The sequence below is a fragment of the Orbicella franksi genome, chromosome 8 (genome assembly GCF_964199315.1).
Source record: "Orbicella franksi chromosome 8, jaOrbFran1.1, whole genome shotgun sequence".
In the NCBI taxonomy this organism is placed as follows: Eukaryota; Metazoa; Cnidaria; class Anthozoa; order Scleractinia; family Merulinidae; genus Orbicella; species Orbicella franksi.
In genome coordinates this window covers 20010249-20034571 of record NC_138152.1, presented here as the reverse complement: position 1 = coordinate 20034571, position 24323 = coordinate 20010249, and the positions used below count along the sequence as shown (strand labels likewise).

At 39.5% G+C, this 24323-nt stretch overlaps 1 protein-coding gene across 3 annotated transcripts in view; it reads left to right on the top strand.

The window, feature by feature from the left end:
* The first annotated feature begins 3122 nt into the window (after window positions 1-3122).
* The window catches only part of LOC145495109 (adhesion G protein-coupled receptor L3-like), a 35847-nt gene continuing 14646 nt past the window's right edge, over window positions 3123-24323 (top strand). Inside the window, exons 1-3 of one of the 3 annotated variants that reach the window (XM_081474682.1) lie at window positions 3123-3359; window positions 5116-5186; window positions 21207-21393. In XM_081474682.1, the coding sequence (XP_081330808.1) occupies window positions 5123-5186; window positions 21207-21393 (251 nt within the window). In that variant the 5' untranslated portion in view covers window positions 3123-3359; window positions 5116-5122. Of the gene's footprint in view, window positions 3360-4619; window positions 5017-5115; window positions 5187-21206; window positions 21394-24323 lie in introns of those variants that run through there. The other 2 variants (XM_081474684.1, XM_081474681.1) reach the window with 2 other exon arrangements.

The window sequence follows — 24323 nt, the reverse complement described above, 5'->3', positions numbered from 1 at the left end:
GTGTTTTTATCTGTGATCTTCAGATTTCCTTGTTAATTTTGTTTTTGAATTTGACATTTTACGCCTTTCTTTTCGAAGCCTTTTGTGAACTTAATTTCGAAGACCAATTCCAGTTTTCTTGTTCGTGTTTGTCTATGAATCTGAATGAATAGCAAGCATGTTTGTCTATCTTGGTCTGTAACTTTTACGGGTTTACCTTCGTCTGTATATTTTAATTTTGTACACGTGCCGTCCCTGATATTAAATTTTAAAGTTTGTGCTTCAATGTAGTTGCATGGATTAGAAGCAAAAACATAAACGTCTTGAATAAATTTGTAGTAGTGTTTTATTTTATTTTATTTTGCTTTATTTTATTTATTTATTTTGTTATCTTATAGACAAACAAGTCCTGTTGTAAACATAGACTGGCGTCGCTTTTGTATTCTTTCGAAATTCCAACGCGTGAAAAACGGGAAGAGGTAAGTTTACTATGCTATTTATGGTGTAATACGTTATTGGCTGTTTTTAAAACAAAAACACCGCACACTTCAGGCAGTCACGTCTCACCCGATACGCCTACATAAATCATTTGATCGATTCCTGGAATCGTGAGTTTGGGACACCTGTGGAGTAAGTGAAACGTTTTATAATGTTTACATCAAAAATCAGGTCAGTCTTCAACCAGTTACTGCCCACCAACAAATCACAGAAAACTCGGAGAAAACACCCAAGAATTATTATATGGCAAGATAGTCTTGAGGTAAACCCGAGCGTTCTAACTGGTTCTATCTTGGTCGGGATACGAACCGTTTCCATGGAAACGGTCATAAGCTGTGTATTTTTTTTGTTTTCGAAAGCCGGCAAATTCAGGATTTGCAACTAAAACTACGAAAAGAAAACTTGTAAATACTCTCATTCTTCGCAAAGAAACTACCTAAAAGATTGAGATTTTACAGAGCTTACAACATGGACGAGGAAGACGTGACGAAGACGTGACGAAGCGAATTTTATTGTCCTGGAAACGTCTAATGTAGAAACTGAAACAGGCATCGGCGAAAGTCAGGAGGCCAAGGACGATTTTATAAACAAACGAAAAAGTGCAGAGACAAATATGAAAACGGCTACTGATATAAACACTCTTCTCCACTACCTGCAGCTGGAAGGTAACGGTATGACAAATGAAATAATTGAAAGTCTACCTGCGAGGGAGCTTGACCACCTTTTGTCCAAATTTTTTTATGAACACACGCCGGTCAAGTGGAGAAGAGTACGAGCCAGCAACAATTTCCAATTTTCAGCGCAGAATTGTCCAGAATGAAAAGAAGCGTCAAATTGTTATCCAGAATGACGAGGACGATTCACTTTAAGGCTGCTTCTTCGTCAGCTGTGTATAAGTTTGAACGATTTTCACAACCAACTTTGACTTTTCTTCATCAATATTTTGTGATGCGCAAGTTAAAATATTCTAGGATCGACAGAAACCCTTTTCCGCATTTCAGCAACCTGCAGCTGTTGAGACTTCTGTCAAATTCCGTCAAGAATGTCGACACGATTTACCTTCGATAAACTTGATTACAAATTAAACTCATGGTAGCTCGTTCTTTCTGAGTTGCTCGCGTCATCAAAAACATGTTACGGCGGAAGCCCTTTGAATTCAAGTGACCGGAAGTACGTTTTAAACAAGCATGGCCCGAGTGCCATATAATTAACTACTTACTAACCTAGCTAGCTCGAGCCGTACAGGAGAATATTGGCCCTCGGTCGTTTTTGTACAGACCTCGCTGCGCTCGGTCCGTACTACCACGACCTCGGGCCAATATTCCCCTGTACGGCCTTCGCGCTCGGTTGGTAAGAGGTTAGTATAACAAAACGTACTAAAACAAAGAACTACAAACACAATTATTTGTTTGTTTTTTCATACACAGCCGTAGTAATATAAGCTTAACTGCGAATCAATTTACTCATAGAGTCAGGCATTAAAACAAACAAGCAAAACTCTGCGAAAAATAAATTCATTCACAGTTGTATTCACCGTCTAAACACGAGTAGCTCCAGTCTGAAGAATAATAAATTTCGGTCACTCGATCTGACCTGCTGGCGACCAACGAAACACTGCGCTGTCTGCGTTTACGATTCTTAGATGCCTCGAATACGAGTTTTTGAAAACAATTTTTGTCTAAGGGCAACAAGGGTCACTTCAGAAATTCTCCATCCTTTCAAATATTCTGAGCTTGTAGTGATGTCTTTCGAGTAAACGAAAAGTTCATTCAGCAACTGTCTGCCATGCTTACTTGCCAAGATGACAAAGATGGCGAGCTTTCTAACCAAGCTTCAGAAATGTTATATGCATCGCCTAGCGTGGTGAATTTAGCGTCCGATTCTTATTTTCACCTATGAAAATTATATTAATAATCGATACATGCTTATGTTTGGCTGTCGCTAATTTCAATTACGTTGACCACTGCGAGCCTCACTGTCGACCCACCCATGTTTGATGTAGATAGACGACGCCTAATTGAAAATCGTGATACTTGGACTGGCGTGCAGTGGCGTGGCGTGGCCTGACGTAACGTGGCGTGGCGTTGCGTGGAGTGGCGTTGCGTGGCGTGGCGTGGTATGGCGTAACCTGGCGTGGCGTGGCGGGGCGTAGCGTAGCGTGGCGTGCCTTGGAGTGAAGTGGAGTGGAGTTGAGTGATGTACTCTAGACGGGAGGGGGGATACTGTGGGGGGGGGAGGCGATACAGTTTAGTGAAGTGGATGAAAAAGGGCAGAGTAGACTGGAAAACTGTTGATTACAAGAAATGTTTTTAATTAAACGTCACTGGCTGGTCGAGAACATATTCGATGTTGTAAGAATGGAGAATGATGTCACGGTATTGAAGCTCCAGGAGCTCTAAAGGGAAAACGGACACCTATAACTGTTAACTTATAATATAAGTAATCCGTAGCTTTAAACTTATCAATTTTACTGAAAATCACCAAAATCAACGAGGATGTCAATACCCCAACATTGAATCTGCGTGATTAACTTTGGAGCGGAAGCAAAGTTTCAAATTATGATGTCATATTATTGACAAAAGAGGAAATTAAAACATTTACACTTTTAATTTCAATCTTTGGCACTGATCCATTCGATTACATAACCATTGCAAATAATGCAACAATAGTCTGAGATAAGAAACAAACACTGTTAGTTACATGAACCAACCAAAACGCTGGATTCTTAAGGTACCGCCTGCATGTGGTCTAGGAAAATAGCCAATTGCAAACTTTTACAAGTTAATTTCATCAGCCTTACCTGGTACTGTGGAGGAGTAAAATTGTCTATCTGTCATGTGGAAAAAGTTGGCCAAAGAGCAACGTGCCTAAACGTGGGAAACGTACGTAGAGCAAAGGGTTAAGGGTATTGCTGTTGTAGTGGTTGTTGTTGTTGTTTTTATTTATTATTATTCTGTAGAGGCAGTGAACACCAGAAATTTGTGCTATTAATAGAACGATGAATTCTCATCATAATCCATGGCATTACAAGTGATTTTCTGAGGGGACAAGAATATTGCTCATCGATGCTGTTCAAAACTGCATAATTGTAAAAACAAAAAAAATGCGATAAAATCTTGATAAACGAAATTATAAGCACAGTTCATTGTCAAAGGGTTTGTTATGCAAGAATTTAGCCGAACTCTGTAAATGTAGTCTTACCCAGTTAATGAATACCAGTACAAAAGCTCGATTCCTCTTTTAAGAGCATCAAGGAAATTCTTTCTATATCCAGTAATTATCCGTTTGGTTTCTGCTAGATGTGGGTGGTTAAACAACGCCTATGTTGTTATATCTTTGCCACCCTTGTCAGATGTATTTATGTAAATAAGGATTCCAAACATTCTTAACGGAGAGAGCCAAAAAGAACCTCTGTTGCCTTTAACGAGAAGCATGTATAACAACCTTTATCATTACATAATTGTTTCTTGAAAGTTGAACGAAATATATCTAGAATGGAAGAAGTCGAAAACATACCGACGAGCGTGATTATTATTCATGTTTTGCTATGATTGTTCTAGCACAGACACCTGAATATTTTGAGACAGTGAGAAAGAAATTGCTCTTTCAGTAATAAATGCGAAGATATCGGGGTCACCAATTAACTCTTGGGCGAAAACTATCTCATATCACTACATAAATAAATTTTCGAGAATTGTTTCCGGAAATGGTAACTGACTGATCCAATGTACAATTTTATAAAAGCTACATATGAAACAAAAGTGATACACATAAGAAGTACCGCGCCGCCTTTGTTGATTTTAATTCCATTTGTTCTGTCCATTGTTGACACGAAAAATAAACAGCGACATTGACGTCACTAATTAAATGGCTCTCGTAAAGCAGATGGTGTTTAATTTCTTTCGATTTTCCATTTTGAATTTTAAAGGAATTGATTTTCTGATAAATGAGAATTTCTTGTGAGTTGCCACTTTACTTCAGAAAATGAAAGTATATTGCTATTACCTTATTTAAATATCTACGAGAAAATTATACAAAAGATTTGGAAACTCTTTATTTAATATACGTTTTGTTGTTTAATTTCAGTTACACAACATTATGCTTTTTCTAATTTTTATAGGCTTTATGTTTTAAAAGGGACAGTGAAATTTTCGTCTTTTTCGAGCAGAATTTCACCTCATTTAGTGCAGGTTTATTGTTTGAACAAAAGTTGAAAAGTTCTTATTTTTGCCATCATATTACGAGATGGGAAACAAAACGTTTAACACCAACCAAACAAAAAGCAGGATGCGAGGATTGAGTTACGTCAGAGTGACAAGCCATAACAGAGGATCTGCTCTGAAAGCTGTCAAGCCGCATTATTAATAATTTCCTGCCAGCTCTACTTTAGACGAATTGTTTGCACTGACCAAATTTTGAATCCTGTTAAGCTTCCGTCCTTAAATGATGCAGTTTTCTCACGTACGACAATTCTGGTATTGCCATTTAGAAGAAGAACGTATTCGTTTTTAATCATAGCCAAAGACTAGCGTCTCTCAGGTACAGATTTAAACTGATTCATGTCATGACCTATCTCACGTATAAAAATAAAGCTGGAAATGTTGTTTTTTGATGTCTACATTTATTGCTTTGTTTCAGAATCACAATGAGGAAGACTTTTATCACCGACTTGCTGATTATTATTGGTGTTATCTTGGTATTTTTATACGGTTTGTATGAAAATAATTAATCCCCTACCTTTTTATGCCTAAACAAAGCGCAGGTCCCTTCAGTTTTAAAATATTTCAATCGCAGCAATATCTATAATTGTTTACTCAGGTTGGTCCTCGCGCCATTACGCCTTTATGTTACAGAGAGTAGTGGAAGAAACTACATTTGCACAGTAAATGAACTCTTTCTGGTGCCATTTCAGTCGAACTAGTGACTGGTTGATGTCGATTAAAATGCGACTATACTGAAAACAAACGTTGAAGAGAATAAGCAGAAAGGAATTAAATTACTTATAATTCGTGTGTTGCTAAAGCAAAACATCAGATTCAAGTATTTATAAAGAGAAAAATCATAAACATCAGTAGTGATGGATTCACAAAAGAGGCTCCAACACTTTCGTTTTTTTAATTTTTTTTTTTCAAATTTAATTTAAGCATCTTTTATTTTTTGTCATTACTTAGATTACTTTGTGAAGATTATCTTGTACTTGTGAGCACGCCGGAACAAAGTTTCTAGATATTAGTTATATGTCTATCAACTAATGGCAGAATACTGCATGGCATGGCCTAAATCATGCAGCAGGGAAACATTTTATCGCTTCATGTTTATTTTAAAATCGTTGATGCTATTAAAAAAAAAAAGTCAAAAAAACAAGGACAAAAAGCCATGTCTTTTTTTTATTAAATATTTTTTGGTACTTTTACTTATATGGTTGATATTGAGTTTTATATGAAGTATGTCTTAGTTAACGTGCTTCTTAAGTACACATTATCACTTTCGACCGAGCTTGGTGCCAAATTAACAATAACTAGACGCTTTGCTGCGTGTAATTGAGCTAAATGCTCTGGATTTGGAGTCCTACGAAATTCAATCGAATCGATGTGCTCAAGTTATTCTGCCTTTGATTGAATCTCTTGGAATCGATTAATAGCTTATTACTCGTTTGCAGGCCTTTGGGCGTGAAATTAGTCAAGGTCTTTATATCAACCTGTACACGTTTCAGTCTATTTTCCTTAGCCTTTATCGTTGTTGTTGTTGTTGTTTTTGTTGTTGTTGTTTGCGTTTCTCAAGCAAGCGAGACATTTTGAATTTCAGAGTTATGGCGGTGCGTGACATAGACCTACGAACGCGTTTGTTGAAAAACATATACTTATCTTGTGATTTTCAGCCCATCCAGAAGTTAGAGTATTAGGGAAAGTGCTTATGTAAATGCATTTTTGTTCAGTACAGATAATCAGTCGCCTAGATACCCAAAGTAAGTCACAGATGTTTACACTATTTTCCGGCCGCCATGTTGGTGTACCGCGGAGGTACACCAACATGGCGGCTCCATACTGGGCTCTGTAAGTTGGTGCAAAATATTTCGACGAATATCTAAGGTTTGGGAAAACGCACAGACTTAAAAATTAGAGAAGTGTCATCTTTATTAATCTCCTATAACATCACAATTCTTTGACTTTATCTACTAAATGGTTTTCGAATAGTTTTTTTATTGCGTCAGGATTGCGTGACGGTGCAAGCCAAGAATTGTTTTGCTGGGGTCAACATACATCAGTTCCTTTAAGCTTAAATGTACAATAATTCGCTACATGGGTTTCATTCTTGTAAAGACACAGCTCTGTTACAAGAAAATAACGAGAGAATATCGTTTAGTTCGAGATTTTAACTTTATTATACTTTACGAAGTTTCTCAGAGCGTTTTAATTAGGCGTACACGAACAGATACATTCGTAAACAAATTCTCTAACCTTTCTGCTCTTGCTACTCAGACTTCCTTGAGTTCGTGCTGGGATTCTACTTTGTTCGCGATCACGTCTAAAAATACCATGACGCTTCCGAAGATGCTTTTTATCGAGTTGAAGAGTTGATAGCCTCAGTTGATAGCTCCTTTGGTACATGATTCTTGATAAATTCACTCAAAATGTTCACTCGCAAATTGATCTCTCGTAAGGCTTGCAGACCGACCCGTTCCGAAAACGCTTAACGTCCTTCAGTGTTGGTATACCGCGATCGGTACGTTCGTTTGTATGTGATTTCATCTTCTAGAAATCATGGAATCCGTGTTAACTTTTCACGACGACAACCTTTGTAAATTTCATGTGTTGTACGCCCCATTCTCGTCCGCAGAGCCTCCGGTTTTTTTGGTCGCGTGGTCGGAGAAATGGAGGGCTCTGGTAGCAGCCATCACCGGATGTCCGTAAATCACGGACATCCGGTAGCGCATGCGTAATTTTGGTCCGCACATCTGCTCATGCTAAGAAACTAATCCTGAGGGAGGGGAGAGAGGAATAGAGTCTATCCTTCAGGTAAACAAATCGAAGAAGCGTTGACATGTGTTTTCACTTCGCTGAAGATGGGTGATTTAGAGTTAAAAAGAGAATACAAAGCGGTATAAAGCGGCCTTGAATGCCATCGCCGCTTCAAACACGATTGCAAGCTTGTCTAATATTTTACCAACGGGTTTCGTTGTGCATTTTGTGGCGGACCGTCTAGAAAAAGTCAGGGATCGATAGTTGTGTTCTTGTTGTCTCTTTACTTATTCGCTTTCAAGCAAAGTAATCAGGATACTACATGTATTACGTCTATCGATGACAAGGTAAAACAAGAAGATCTTTTAGATCTTATAACCGCGCTTTTAAAATTTAACTGTTTGCTTAGCACTACCGTCGGAACGTAGTGCACATTTCAGTCATTGATGATTCTTTTGTTACTGTAGACATCACATAACTTGATCAACACAAACTGTATTATTGCACCATCAGTGGTAGCCGTTGACAAATCTCCGATGACGTAATGGTCCTAATCTAGAACTTTCTTCGGGATATGTATGGGCATGAACGATATGAACCACACGATAATAGCACTATTAACAACAGCTTTCTTTCTTTAAAGACATGATTAAATTTGATTGGTGTTTTCCACGAGTAAAGGGCTAGCAAAGTAGTCACACAAGTCATGTAATTTAATAATGAAACTCTACCCCGACCGATGTATCGATTTTGGTCACTCCAGTGGCTACAGATTGAAAACGTGACAGAAAATTGGCGTTACTTTCGATTCTCACCAAATTTGGACAGTGGGAAGATCTCATCATTAGCCAATTACAGGGTATTTTTCAGCTCTTTTCGTCACATCCTCCCCCCTCGGGAGAATTTTGTCAAGTTAGCTAATTTAGTATGCAAGCCACCGTAATGGCGGTCGCTGTCGGCGAAATGTTTATTTGCTCAAAATTGGGGCAAAATCTTTTGGAGATGGGAGTCAGGACATTTGTAAGGATACAGAAAGTAATGTGGGACCAGTTGGTGGCTTCTAAGGCTGAATTTACCCAGAAGTAAGCTGTATTTTCGTTTTCGTGCCGAAAGCCACGCCGTGAAATATTATAGGTTTGTTCTGCTGTCTTGTTCTGTTTTTTCTCTTGGTCATTTTTGTAGCCCGCCGAGGCCATTCTTTCGTCTAAATGAGTTGAAAAAAGTTCGAAAAAGATGTTCCCATTCAAGTTTAAGCTCTCAGGCGATAATTCTGGAGTTTTTTGGCCGAAACGTCGGCTTTGTTATGTTCGTGTTTTTCGGTTGCTATGGGCGACCGTGGCTCCCTATGTTAGGTCAAGTCTGGGGAGTGAGGTCACAAAAAAAATTCTAATTAATTCTGGTTTTGTTCGATTTCGCCGAAATTTTAGCACGATAAAGCTGGATTGTTAAGGAATAGATTTACCTTCTGCCGATGTGTGGTAGCTATTAACGCTAAAGTGATATATCGCTTCGATGTCAGGGTTTTGAAGAGATTTTTTTGCAACGTGAAGGTTCGGCGTGATTTTGCAATCTGAGATTTTTGTTGACCCTGAAGAAACAAGGTTTGGCGAGTAAACATTACAGATTACGTAATTCAAAGCTGGCCTAGTGGAGATCTGCGTCTGGTCTCCGACAAAAAAAAAAAAAAAAATAAAAATAATAAACCAAGGGTAGAACATGAACCGCGCTCGGCCCATGATCGCGCGGTTAATTAGTTTATGCACACACAGAAGCGTTTATGGAAATCAGCCATGGAAATTTCACTGACCAGAGAATTTAAATATAAGCCGTGCTGATAGATGAAGGGAAAATCTCCTATAGTGGTAAGTACTATTTACGCTTACTTCCTGGTTATTTACATAGGTTTGTAAAGAGCAACAGAATAAAAATCTGTTGAACTCTGGAAAGTTTTGTTGTGTTGGAGGTTTGCTCATCTTTCCTTGCAAGGATGTAATAAAGGTGTTCACTTTCATATGATCTTTTGTGTCCTCCATAATTCGAATTTTTCAAGTAACACCATTCTGTTCTGTTTTTTTTTTACAAAAAAGGGTCTTACACAATCAACAGATCATTAAACTGTCAAGTTAAATCAATCAATCAACTTTTATTGTGCACTATTTACCAGTGGTAACCAGGGTAAAGGGTAGCAATTGGCTTTTGAATTGGTTACCACCGGTAAATGCGGAGAATAAAACTAAAAGTCCTTTGCCAGTTGTTATCGAGTGGTTATATATGTGTGCTGGAGGCTTCAATACTGGCTCTGTAGCAATTTTAATTAGCTTATTTGGAACATCTGATGATGATTTTTGTACATTCAGGCTTAAGAAGAGCCTGCTCCCTTGAGCTTCTGTGATTGGAGACATTACAAAACTAGATATTAGGGTATTCCCACAATCTTGTCATCCAACCCCCCCCCTGCTTTTGTTAATATAATTTGTTTGGTTCATTTTATACCTTTCAACCAGCTCATATAAAGCTTAACCTTTTGCAGGGTGCTTTCAACAACAACAATTTATTTCTAATCAGTATTCCCATATGAGTACATGGTATTACCTAAACTATAATACAGCTAAAATAATGTAACTATAAAATTAGTATTTGGCATTGGTATACATGTAGAGGTGCCTGATGTGAAGATCGAGAGTGATTCATATTGGTATGCCATACATTATGGAAGATTTTTTTTAGAAAACTGGATGAATAGGATGAATGGGAAATAATGCAATGTCATTGCTTTTTTACAATTCGTGTTACATCAGGGTAAAAAGGCTCTTTAGCCTGTCATACAACCATGTACAACAACACATCTTGAACACACACTTTCTACTTCTCATGGTTGATCAGAACATCAACCACATAGCTTTACTATTAACGATGGTTCTATCTCCATCTCCTTTTTTTTCAGTATTATTTATTGAACTGCAAGAGCAACATTCCTATTTGAATTATCCATATATGGTCATCCTTCCAGGAATTAAGTAACACTGTTTTGGTCTGAAAATTAACAAAGAATAGTAAATAATGGTAGGAAATAAATAATCTCTCAAAGGCTAATAAAACGATTATGATATTTTTGTTATGACGGTATTAATGTAACTCTATACACCTCTTATGTCTGATTTGTTTTAAGTAGAGATTCCACATTGCATTTGGAAACCCACTAGTATAATTAATTCATTCATCAGTTATATAAATAACTGTCTCTTTATTTGTTCACAGTTATTTGCATGGATGATAAATTATTATTATTTACTGATTTATGTTATTGTGATGGAATAAAGTTTCGCTAGTTGCAGTCGCTTCCTTTACTAAAGTGGGAAGAGGTAAGGGCCTCAAATTCAGCCATGGTTATTTTCCCTTACACATTTCGACAGGTAAATTATTATAAAAAAAATAAATTTGGGATGAGGATCTCTGAAGCAAACTAAACTCTTGCCTAACCATAAAAGGTTTGTTCATGTTTTTTTGGGGGGGAACACTATAGGAGAGGTCTCAATAATTAAAGAGAGGGGAGCTAAAAGAGAGATATTATATATATCTATAACAGCAGAATCTTCTGTACAGCTAATAACAGATAATATCTGTGGAAGAAACAAACCAAATTTGAAGTTGACATGTTCATACCATTTGCTACATCATCCATATACATACCAGAGTATTACAACATGACCCGACCCTTGCCTCATTTTGGCAATTTAATATCAATACATTTTGGACTACTAGAATCTGATCTGCTTGATCTTTCACTGAACTGAAAAACCACACTCACCTTCGGATTTCCAGTGTCACATTTGCTCAGCAAGAGTGGTATTTCTTCGTCTTTTCACCTGGCTCAAAGTTTCCTCAAGCTTTTCCTGTTCCTTGAAACCCACTGCCGATTCGAACTTAGTTTTATGATTTCTTGGGGCATGGTCAGCGACAAAGTAATTGTTGTATCAGCCGCTTGAATTCTCAGAATTTTAAGAGTCACTGACAGAAAATATCGAGAATGGCTGGCCAGGTTAGAAAAATCGAAAATCCTGAAACTTTGCCTAAAGAACGCTTTTAGGGAGCCACTTTCCAAAATATTATTTCGATTTTCTTAGAATTTAAAGTCTTCAAGAAATTCGCAAAAAACGAAAATATAGCTTTTTGCCTCATTAAATATGCAAAAAATATCTGGAAAACTGACAAAGTTCTCGGTATTCGCATTGAAACAATTTGCAAAACTAGAACTCGGGGTAAACTTAGCATAAGTGCTTTACTTTTCTTCTATCTAACGATAGAAAGTTTTAAATTTTTCAAGCATTTTGAAGGATTCCGTCGACCGTTGAAGAATTGCCTTCTTATAAGCCCCTATGAAAACGGCAAAAATTGCGTAGTTTTACGGGCTTAAAACGCATCTTGGTATGTCCGATATGGAACTAAAACAGGTACTGTGCGAAAGAGTGTCGTTTCTACTATAATAATATGGAAAAACATTTCTGGGTAATCGAGGTTCACACAGGTAAAATGCAAAAGTTCGCGACAGTCTCTTCTCAAATTTGCATAATGCGGTATGTTCAAAGAACTCTATTGTTGAGCACTCTAGTCTGTTTTTTGTTCCATTTGTAGGCCTTGCTTTGTGGGAAATATACAAAAAGAGAGTTGATCCATGTCGTTATTACAACATTGTTTCATTATTTCACGCAAGGTACATAAAACTAGAGACAAAGCCCAAAATATAAGTTCAAAGTCACATAGACTAAACACCCTACATGTATTACGTGACTGGTGTCACGTAATATTTATTTTCAGTTAGCTCCAACTGGAATTACTAGATTATTGAGGTTTAGACACTTGCTTATAATAAAGAAATAGCAGGGTTTGTCTTTCCCGTTTATATACACTCGATTAGTCTGCAAATATTCCAAAGGAGACTGGTCTTTTAAGGTAAATTTTAGCATGTATCTCGATTTTCATCTTGATGGAAAACGAATCAATTAAACACACGAAATGTGATCCAGCCAGACCAAGGAAGCAACTCTTCTTCAAAAATAGAGTAAGACTGTTTGAAATCGAGACTCATATAAAAATAACGGGGGTGCTCGTCGTACATTTTAGGGGTTAATATTCAAAAGGTCCACCGCGAGAGCTTTTGCGGTACCTTTTACGCGGATTGAGCCGAAAAATATGACAGGGTAATGTCGTGTCCTCTTAGTACATAAATTAGAGGAGGTTTAACTAGTTGGAGAAGGGAAACTAGTTCGGAAAGAAGCACACAACAAGTCCACCATGTGCTGTCTTTATTCTTCTCTCCCATACTGCTCCTTGTCTACTTCATGACATAAATGCACGAAATGTGACATACACGACATCTCTCCTTTTCTCTGAGGAAAGGAAGTCAAACAATCCTTCGAACATGACCGTAAACATAGCGAAAACAAATTCAACTCTAAAGGTAGACGCCTTTATGCGATAAACATGTCAACAAAGTTAAAAGTTTAAATTGTCTCCGAATGAGCGTCCTCAACAACACTTTTAAAAACAAAATCACAAAGTTCTTTGATTTGTCCATCAGTAAACATCTCACAGGAGATCAGTTCACAATTTCAAAACATAGTCTTTGTATCTCTCTGGTGGTCTCCTCTGCCTCTGAGGTCTCTGAGTCAACCTTGGTGTTGCTGACGTGCTAGGTACTGTTGCTTGGTCAATTGCCGTATCACTATGGGCGGTAACTGACTCGTTTCCATTCTCTGCACTTGTTTGTGCTGACAGTGTACTCCTGGTTGGAGGTTCACTCTGTGGTGTGGTAGGTGCTGCCAGTGTCAATTCACTTAACACTTGGCTTGGAATTGTGGAAGGTATGACGAATTCGTCTGGGCCAGCAGATGGTGCCCCAGGTGTCGATACAGGATCGTCCGCTATAAACCTTTTCACATGTGAGGTGTTTCTCAAGTATTGGGTCCCACCTGGAGCCTCCACAATGACACTGTTGCCAGTCTTGCTTACCACACGGTATGGCGTTGGATTGAATGGTGTCGAGAATTTGTCTTTTCTCTCTTGTCTTACAAGTACTTGATCACCCACTGTAATTGTCTGATGGTTTCGCATTTGCTGCTTTGTCGGCATATGCTTTGGTCTTTGCCTTCACTTCTGTGTCTCTATCCCGAGTTTCTAGGTCTAGACGGCAATCAGCATGCAGCTCTGGCAGCTTCCCTCTCATCTTTCTATTGAACAACAATTCGGCAGGGCTTTTACCGGTGGTGGTGTGATCAATACTAGGGTATTTCGTCACATATCTTCTTAACTCCTTCTTCCAGTCGACCCCTTCAGCTTGGGCAATGCGAATTCTCTTCATCAGGGAGGTGTTCTGCCGTTCAACTTCCCCATTGGCCTGGGGCCATTTCGGTGTTGTCTTGAGATGGACGATTCCATTCTGCACACAGTATTCCTGGAATTCTCCAGAGATGAATTGAGGTCCATTGTCTGACTTGATAGTTATGGGAAGACCATGGCGGCTAAATATCTCTTCTAGATTGTCAATTACTTTCACAGTGGTGGTTGATGTCATGATGGCATACTCATAGTAGCGACTATAATAGTCAACAACAACCAGTATGGAGTGTCCGGATGGAAGTGGTCCTAGTAGGTCTACAGCCAGGTCTTGCCAAGGACCCTCCGGCAATGTCGTTGACGTCAACGGCTCAGGTGGATTTGGACGTGCAACCAGTTGACATCCATAACAAGATTTGCAGAACTTCTCTGTTGCCTTATCAATACCAGGCCACCATACCTTGCTTCTCAAATTCTGCTTTGTTCCAACAATTCCCAAGTGTCTCATATGTGCTAAGGATATTGCCTGGGGCCTTAGCTTGCTTGGCAGTACGATACGAGTACCTCTTAGGACTAGCTGCCCGATCACACTCAGTTCCCCTGCAGCTGGTGCATAAACCTTACATTTCTCAAATCGACCGGTTTTAATTGCTTCTCTCAGGGCTTTCAACTCTTCATCCACTGCTGATGCATCTCCAACTTCTCTCGTGGTTAGGGGTGCGGGTGTGGCGATGATGGTTGCAAATCGAACATACTCTTCAGCACCATGTTGATGATTTGTTGGTTTGTTCTGACTGAGCAAGCGTGAGAGGGAATCAGCCACATTGCTCTGTCCTGGAGCATACACGACTCTGAAATCATAGGGCTGTAGGCGGATTACCCAGCGTTCGATGCGGGCACAAGGCTTGGAACGAGGTCCATAGATCACTTCCAACGGCTTGTGATCGGTCACTAGATCAAATCGCATTCCATAAACGTATGCGTGGTACCTCTCGCAAGCCCAAACGAGGGCAAGGGCCTCTTTCTCCGTCTGGGAGTATTTCCGTTCACACTCTGTGAGGCTGCGGCTTGCATAGCAAATTGGTACCCATGCCCCATTCTGGTTTTGCATTAGTACAGCTCCAAGGCCAACTGGGCTTGCATCTGCAACGACTTTGGTTGATGCTCTCTTGTCAAAGTATGCAAATGTGCCTGCTTCAGCCATGCTTTGCTTAAGTGACTCAAAGGAAGCTTTTTGCTCGGGACCAAAGTGGAACGGAACATCTTTCCTGGTTAGTTTCCCCAATGGCTCTGTGATGGTTGCAAAATGGGGAATAAATCTGCTGCTGTAATTAGCCAATCCTAAGAAGCTTCGAACTTCACTGACGGTTTCAGGCTCTCTTATTTCTTGCAGGGCTCTAACTCTTTCCTCTGTCGGGCCGATTCCTTTTTCAGACAGAAGAATTCCCATGAAAACCAGTCTGTCCACATTGAACAAGCATTTGTCAGCATTGAGAGTCAAACCATGTTGTCTGAGGCGCTCCATGGTTTTGAGAAGGCGTTGGTCATGTGTCTTCTGGTCTGGGCCGTGTACAATGATGTCATCAGAGATATTGTCAACGCCCTCTATTCCAGCCAGAGCGGTGGATATCTCATGTTGGTACAGTTCACTTGCTGAGCTCACACCAAACAATAGGCGCTTATATCTGTATAAGCCCTTGTGTGTCACGAAGGTGGTGATTTGGCGTGACTCTTGACTAAGCTCCAGCTGGTGGTATCCCCACTTTAAATCTAGCTTGCTGAAAACCCTTGAGCCGTTCATGCTGTGTAGCAGCTCATCGACAGTTGGTATGGGGTGTCGACCACGTAGAATGGCCTCGTTTGCTCGCCTCATATCGATGCAGAGACGAATGTCACCATCCGCTTTCGGAATAATTACTACTGGGTTCACCCATGGTGTAGGCCCATCAACTTCTTCTATGATGTCACAGTCCAATAGTTCTTGAATCTTCTTTTCTACTTTTTCTTGTGAATTGAAGGGGGTTCGCCTTAACGGCTGAGCAACTGGTTTCACTTTTGGGTCTACGTGTAATGTCACTTGCTTAGACTTCAACTTTCCAATCCCGCTAAATACTTCTGGGAATTGTTGCTACAGTGTCTGCCTGGTTCCAGCAACTGTTGCGATGTCGACACCTATTCTCAGCACCCCTAACTTCATTGCAGTATCTTTGCAGAGGAGTGGCACTCCTTTTCCCTTGATGACTAGGAATTCGGCTTGAGTTTTCCCTTTACTAATCAACACTTCACAAATAAAACGACCTTTTACTGGGAGGAGTTTGCTGGATGCATAGGCATATAGCTTCCTGTCAATAGAAGCAGCTTCTGATTTACATTTGATCTTCTTAACTTTCAAATCTTCCCAGGTTTCTTCATCAACAATGTTATTGGTGGCTCCAGAATCCACCAACATTTCAAGTTTTACCCCACCAACAGACAACTTGAGCAGATTTGAGTGAGCTTCATTAGTAACTCTGAAGGCATAATCAACTTGGTCCCCATCAGCTTTTAGCTCTTCTTGCACTTGATTAACTCCTGGTTTCTTTGGTTTGGTTTTGCAAACGCTAGCAAAATGATCTTTCTTTTTACATTTCCTACAGGTCTGACCCCTAGCAGGACATTTTGGATCTCTACCCAGGTGCCCACTAGACCCACAACGATAGCCCTGAATTCCATTTTTCTTTCGGTTTTGGTTACCATCGGGTCGCTCGGGTCTTTCGTAAACCCTGTTTGCATCTTCTTTATTTGCCTCACTCACACTGAGATGAGACATTTGGTGGGCTACACTTTCACACTGTTCTGCGATTTCTAATGTGCGAGCGAGCGTTAGTTCCACTCTTTCCTCAAGCAGTTTGCGCTTTACATAGTCTGACCTACATTTACACAGGACAGCGTCTCTTATCTGGTTGTCAAAGTCTGCACCAAAATTGCAATCCTTTCCTTCTTTTCTTAATCGAGTAACAAACTGCAAAACAGTCTCACCTTCCTTTTGTTGGAGTCTGTGAAATTTCTGGCGGGCGAAAGCTGTATTGACTTTGGGAAGAAAATATCCATTCAATGCTGTTACAGCCGCGGCGTAATCGGTTGCTTCTCCGGTATCCGCAAGAGTAGAGAAGATTTCTTGTACATCTGGGCCTGCTAAATGGAGTAGCATCGCTCTTCTTCGCAGCCGCGTGTTTGCATTTGTAGTCTCAGTGATAATGAGACCTTTGCCATCCGCAAATAACTCAAAAGATGTCAACCAACGCGTCCAGCGCGGTCCCAACGTGGCGGGATCCGGGTGACAATCGAACTTAGGAATCGCATTTGAAGCGCCATTTTCGCTGAAAGACATCTTGTGCCGTGCTTGTCCTCGTCGCCAATGTCGTGTCCTCTCAGTACATAAATTAGAGGAGGTTTAACTAGTTGGAGAAGGGAAACTAGTTCGGAAAGAAGCACACAACAAGTCAACCATGTGCTCTCTTTATTCTTCTCTCCCATACTGCTCCTTGTCTACTTCATGACATAAATGCACGAAATGTGACATACACGACAGGTAATGTGTTATGTAAAGGGTTGTCAGTTTAACCATCGATTTTCCCTCTTTCTTTATTATTTGGAGACTATTAAGGCCAAGTAATTGAAGGCACCAACAACGACAAAACAACACTGTTAGAAATATATCGAGTAGTCATTCTATGAAGAGACTCTTCAATTTTCGTCAGTTATGCAAAAAAGTTAACCTAGCCTTAAAAACGTTTGTGTTTGCTGGCGCGCGTTCTTACTGCCCAGATTTTTTGTTCCAAATACTGATTGAAGAAGACCAAAAGTTAATCAAAGTATTTATTTCGACTCGATATTGGGCAAACTAAAACGCCTTTTAAGGCCGTAAAATTACGCAATTTTGCCGTTTCCATAGGGGCTTGAATTCTTCGACAGTCGACGGAACCCTCAAAATTTAATTTAATATAAAGTTTTCAATATGCTTAGTTTATCCGGTGTTCTAGTCTTGTAAATTGTTTCAATGCGAATACCGAGAACTTCGACTCAAGCGCGGCAGTAGCACGACGTTTGAAACCATGCATTCACTCAGTTCGGCAGGCTGAATTAAAGTCGGCGCGACTAGTTATAGCACGGCAGGCCTAATACCGTTCCGCACGGTAGTAGGGCGACTTGGCTTCGAACGGCGTGCTCTTGCCGTGCACGTGCCAAACTGAACCAGGGATGGCGGAGCCGGGGTGGGGGCTTAAGCTCCCCCCTCCCCTCCACTTTTTACCACGATGACAGTTTATTTTGTTTTAGTGTGAGGTAGAAATGAAGAAATAAAGAAGAAGGAAAAGAAAACGAAAAAAGTCTGGTTGCCTACAGATTTACCAAGAATTTACAAAGCTACAGCCTCGTACCAAATCTGTGAGAAGCTTTTCATGCTTACATAGTTTTAACCTTTCCGCAGCGTGCACTTCCCTCCCACACACGGGGAGGCTTGCTTAAAAGCGCGGGTCAGACAGTACCCTAAGGCCGTGATATATCATGGAGGGCTGAGAAAGATGTATCAAGCTCACAATACCTTCAAAATATATTGCTGTAAATGCACTAAAAGTACCTGTCATTTTAAAGTTCATCCACTAGGTTGATTTTCTTAAGAACTACACCATGAAGAATGTCAAAAATACTATTTCCGAGCCCCTAGACTCAAAAAGGTTTTTTGGGGAGGATGCCCATAGACCCCTTTACAAACTTGCGCCGGCACCGCTCGTTTTCAAGCCCCCACCTCGCCCCCCCCCCCCCCCCCTCTCCCCTTTCTTTCACTTGAAAAAAGACTCCGCCGTCCCTGTGAATTCATACTACGATTATCAGTTGAGTAAGGCGGGACCAAAGTTTGGTCACCAAGTTTTAACGTAAACATCATGTTGTTGTCACGGGCAACTTACCTCGTTTCCGTTGGTAACAATATCAACAGCCGTTGGTCGCCTGTCGCGTCGCCTACAATTTCGCGCGCTTTGCTGCCAATTGACGTCAAAGGCGGACAAGTTGCCAACGGATACGGAGCCAGTTGCTCATGACAACAACACGATTTTTACGTTAAAACTTGGTGACCAAACTTTCGTCCCGCCTTACTCAACTGATAATCGTAGTATCCTGCTGCATCAGCTGCAGTTGTTTTTTTAGCATTTAAAAAGGTCTTCAGTAAAGCAAACTTATTCCGATCTTCTGCACGATTGAATTAAATTCGACGTTTGAATCTTTCATAGCTTTTTGTCATGCGACTGCCGGGCCAAATTTATTTGAGTTCGGTACGGCAGAAGCACAACGTTTGGACTAGGCCGAATTCCAACCGAGGTCAGATCGCGGGATAGACATCAAACAGCCTTACTCTATTTTTCAAGAAAACCTGCTTCCTTGGTCTAGCTGGATTACGTTAATAACACCTCTTCGTTTCATTTAGTGCTTCTAATCAATCCGTTTTCCATCAAGATCAAAATCGACACACAATAGTTAAAAAATACTTTAAAAGACCAGTCTCCTTTCGAATATTTGCAGACTAATCGAGTGTGTATAGACGGGAAAGACAAACCCCTATATGCTTCTATTATGAGCAAGTGTCTAAACCTCAATAATCTAGTAATTCCAATTGGAGCTAACTGAAAATAAATATTACGTGACGCCGGTCACGTTATACATGTAGGGTGTTTAATCTATGTAACTTTGAACTTATATTTTGGGCTTTTTCTATAGCTTTTTTGTATCTTGCGTGAAATAATGAAACAATGTTGTAATAACGACATGGATCAACTCTCTTTTTGTATATTTCCCACAAAGCAAGGCCTACAAATGGAACAAAAAACAGACTAGAGTGCTCAACAATAGAGTTCTTTGAACATACCGCATTATGCAAATTTGAGAAGAGACTGTCGCGAACTTTTGCATTTTACCTGTGTGAACCTCGATTACCCAGAAATGTTTTTCCATATTATTATAGTAGAAACGACACTCTTTCGCACAGTACTTGTTTTAGTTCCATATCGGACATGTCAAGATGCGTTTTAAGCCCGTAAAACTACGCAATTTTTGCCGTTTTCATAGGGGCTTATAAGAAGGCAATTCTTCAACGGACGACGGAATCCTTCAAAATGCTTGAAAAATTTAAAACTTCCTATTGTTAGATAGAAGAAAAGTAAAGCACTTATGCTAAGTTTACCCCGAGTTCTAGTTTTGCAAATTGTTTCAATGCGAACACCGAGAACTTTGTCAATTTTCCAGATATTTTTTGCATATTTAATGAGGCAAAAAGCTATATTTTCGTTTTTTGCGAATTTCTTGAAGACTTTAAATTCTAAGAAAATCGAAATAATATTTTGGAAAGTGGCTCCCTAAAAGCGTTCTTTAGGCAAAGTTTCAGGATTTTCGATTTTCCTAACTTGGATACTTTCAGTCAGTGACTCGTAAACGTTTCCTCTCATCTTCTCACCTTCTCGGCTGCTACAACAAAAGACGATGATTACGATCGAGAATGGCATTGTTGCAGGCGATGTACCTCTTTGGCGGGTTACGTGGAAACTTTTACGATTCCTTCGGATCGATCGGGAATAGTCACCATTTGTTTTGCGTTTTTTTTTCGTAAAGCGCGCCACCGAGCTGTCAACTGAGCGAAGGTGCGGACCGGAAGTAAAATGAAGTGCGTAGAGCTTTGTAATTTTCATTTCTGCTGCGCATTCACTTTTTGTCAGCCAATGAAAAAATTCGAATTTTTTTGGTGCGGCCAGAGCTACTCGTCAACGACATTTTAAGACGAGTAGCACTGAATACAAGAATGTGTACGATTTGTGACTGAACGAGGGAAAAAAAAGAGAGACCCGAAATTTAAATCCAGGCCTCACTGCCTGGGTAAAAAAAAACATCAACAGCACCGTGTTCTTTCTTTTCTTCTTTCGTTTTCCATTGCGCTCATCGTTTGCTTTGTTCAAACAAAATAAATGGCATTTATACAAAGTGCCAGTAACTGTTGAGTTTTCTAATTTCTGGTGACCAGTGAAACGATGAATGACTGGTTACCAAATAACGAAAATACGTAAACATCCGTTTAAGAGTATGTGTAGATGCTTTTCCGGACTGCCCTATAATTCGCTATTTTGAGGGACATCTCCAAGCTACTTACCGCAAAAGGCAACTAACCGTAAAACTATTCAATGTCACTATTTTAAATTTTTATTACTGTTATCCTATAGAAATAAATAAAATAGAATAGAAGCACTTTAGAAGCACTTGAGTAGATATATACATACAATAAATTAAAGTGCGAAAACTTTCTTCAGATGATAAGTCCAAATAGAAGCACTTTATGGCTTTCTCACTTTAATTAAATACGCGCCATGGTCGAGTGGTTGTTATGATGGCAAGCGTCGCTTTACATTCTTCACGCAGGTCCGTCAGGCAGCGTGGAGTACCAGGCATTTTCAGACTGGAAAAATTACAGTGAAGCTCAAACAGCATGTCAAGGATATAACTCCAAACATCTTGCAAAGATAAACGAGCCGGATGAACTAACTCAGGCGAAAATGGCTTTTAATTATAGCAGGATAACGAAGTACTGGACGGCTCTACAAGTGTTGTAAGTAATACGTATCCACTGTTACCGTTAATTTTTGGTTAAAAGAACTAGGGTACATCAAAACAAATCTCGTTGAACCTGTGGGAGAATTGTTCCGCTTCAAATCAGACGGCAACTAATTTCAAGCAGAACAATTCTTTTTATTATTTTTTTTTTCTACCCTAGGTCCGGTACCTTGAAGGCTGACAAACTAACTGAACATTAAACTCGCAATAACAAAAAAATTAAACAGTATGCGCATTGAAGTTATCAGAGTAAGCTTAAAACTCAAGCATGTTAAATAGTTGGCAATTGTAAACTAATTGCTGTATGTTGGTTAAGCCGATAAATTTCACGGCATTAAACAATAAGGCAATACTTGTTAATACTACAAAGCCGATTTTTGTAGTTTTCTTTGTGTTAAACAGCTGCCTCATTGACTGCTACTACTTTCGCAAACCTGGGAGGTGGATAGCAAACACTATCCCTAGTTTGAGTAGCCAGTCGGAATGCGCAAGAAACAATGTCCACTGGTTTGGTAAATACAGTTATGGGCATGTCTGTGTAAGACCCGGCCACTTAATTTGTTTTGATGGAAAATGGATTGCCTTCTACACGAGTCAAGCAACATACGAAATGAACGAAAACGGTCTTTACCTCGGCACATTTGCTTTCTTCATTTTTTGAAGATTTTTTGGAACCACCTCGAAAACCACACAAAATCGAAAATTGAAATTTAAAATTTTGGGGATTACGTTATATAATTATGCTGCTTATATAAAACTCGAACATTTCACAAAACATTCTAATTCTTTCAGAATTACTGCACATTTCTTTCTTCTTTCCATACAACTTAAAACTACCCGCTTATCTTAAACACAAGCAAAGTCAGTTATGACGTTTTTTCGAATTCCTTATCGTCTAAAAATGGTCTTAAGCATCTTTACTGACATAGAGTCCAAACAAACAATTTTTTTTTTCAAAAGTGGGACCTCTACAGGAGTGATTGACTGTTATTAGCAGGGGTTTCAATGACATTAGTTATAAGCGGCCACTGAAGGTGTAATAGGCGGCTGTGTCCACTAAAGGGGCCGTAAGGCCCCTTTCCCCTAGGGGGGTCTGGGGCACCCCCCCCCCCCCCTGAAACAATTGAAATCTAGAAGCTCGGAAATGCGATTTCCAACGTTGTGGGCAGCAAAAAGCGTGCTGTTGATGCGTATTTTTATTGACCACAAAGCAGGATTTGTTTTTACAACTATTAATTTTTTGATGCAAAGAGGTGCATTTTGAATACCTTTCTAGGCAGATATCTCTCAGTGACACTTGATATCCACTGAAAGTTATTGTAAAAACTAACTTTGTGTCAAAAGCTGTTTATTTTACGGATGCGAACGAAACTACAATTCAGCAATAATCAGATCATTCTTTACATAAAGGTAATCAATCCAAAGAAACTGATAACATTATTCCTACCGGTTGACGAAGACTGGTTACCGTTAGAGTTTGTCCCAGAGTCTGCTTTGTCGTGATGTCGAGGCTTCAGGTTTTTAGTGTATCGCTGGACGTTGAAATTATCGCGTGCGCTTCAGTTTTTTGGCCTTGGGCCTGTTTTGCCCGCTTTTTTGTAGCATTTAAAAATTTCAGTGGTCGTCGTTGTTGTTGTATTTTCCTTTTTTGTTTTATTAATATCATTTTTATTTTCATTAATGAAATCCAAACAGACGACGGTAAGGGGTCCTACAGGCGTCGGTAGACCGCCGGTAACCGGCTTTTATTGAAACCCCTGATTAGCCTAATTCACTCAGTTTTTAATTCCAAGGTACAAATATCTGTATTAAAAGTTGTGGGCACTCTTAATTTTGAAGCGCAAAAAATTCGAGCAAGTAGTGAAAGTTCAACATTTTATGTGGAAATGGCGATGCAGTCGATCAATCAACCTTATTTAGAGAGGGTGACACGTGAAAGTATAAACTGATAAGCTAGTGGCCCTCTGTGCTAACTATATACGAGTGATTATAAAATAACTAAGCATAGTACATAGTATGAACAATAAAAAGTTACAATTTGTAAAAAGTTACAATACAACGTTGCAAAAAGTCCCTTCCTTTAACAATAGAACAATTTCGATATATTAAAATTCAGCCTAACACAATAGACCTCAGCACGAGGCTCTGGGTAATAAACCCCACAAACTCTGTAGTTATTCCCCAGAGCCTCGTACTGGGGTCTATTGTTTTAGGCTGAATTTTAATATATCGAAATTGGTCTATTCTTTGACATTACCCGATTAGATTTATTGACTTTGAACGTTTAGAGAACTCAGTAAGACTTACATTACAACAAAATATCAGGAAATATTTCAAGTCTTCTAGTACAGCCTGATCATCTCCTTTCCGTCACACATTCCGCACTCTTGGTTGAAGCAGGCGAGCAGCTTTAAAGGTTACTTTGCTCCCGCCAGCCCCCCCCCCCCCTCTCTCTCTCTCTCTCTCTCTCTCTCTCTCTCTCTCTCTCTCTCTCTCTCATAATCACATTTGACTATTCGTGAGACTCTTTTTCGCGAATGACAGTTGGTAATAAATCAGGACAACTTATAGAGAGGTCTTTTTACCCAAATTAATGTCCGAAATGGACCTTTTTTTACCGATTTCATGCTTTTCGATGTTTTTCCAAACAAAAAATATGCCTAACCGCTCCAGTATATAATAAAGAAAGTATGAATAAATATCGGTAAAGATGCGATGTTTCATAAGATAACTCATTAAAATATGGGATCCCAAAATTTCCAACTTTTACAAAGAAACATATGCCTGGGGGCAAGCGTAGCCCCCTGGCATAAAAAATAATTACATAACTTCCTCATATTTTTAAAGTACCAAATTTTCGTGGCTTGCTACAAAGCGTTTTCGAACCTGAATAACCCAGATATGCTAAATAGATTTTACGTATAG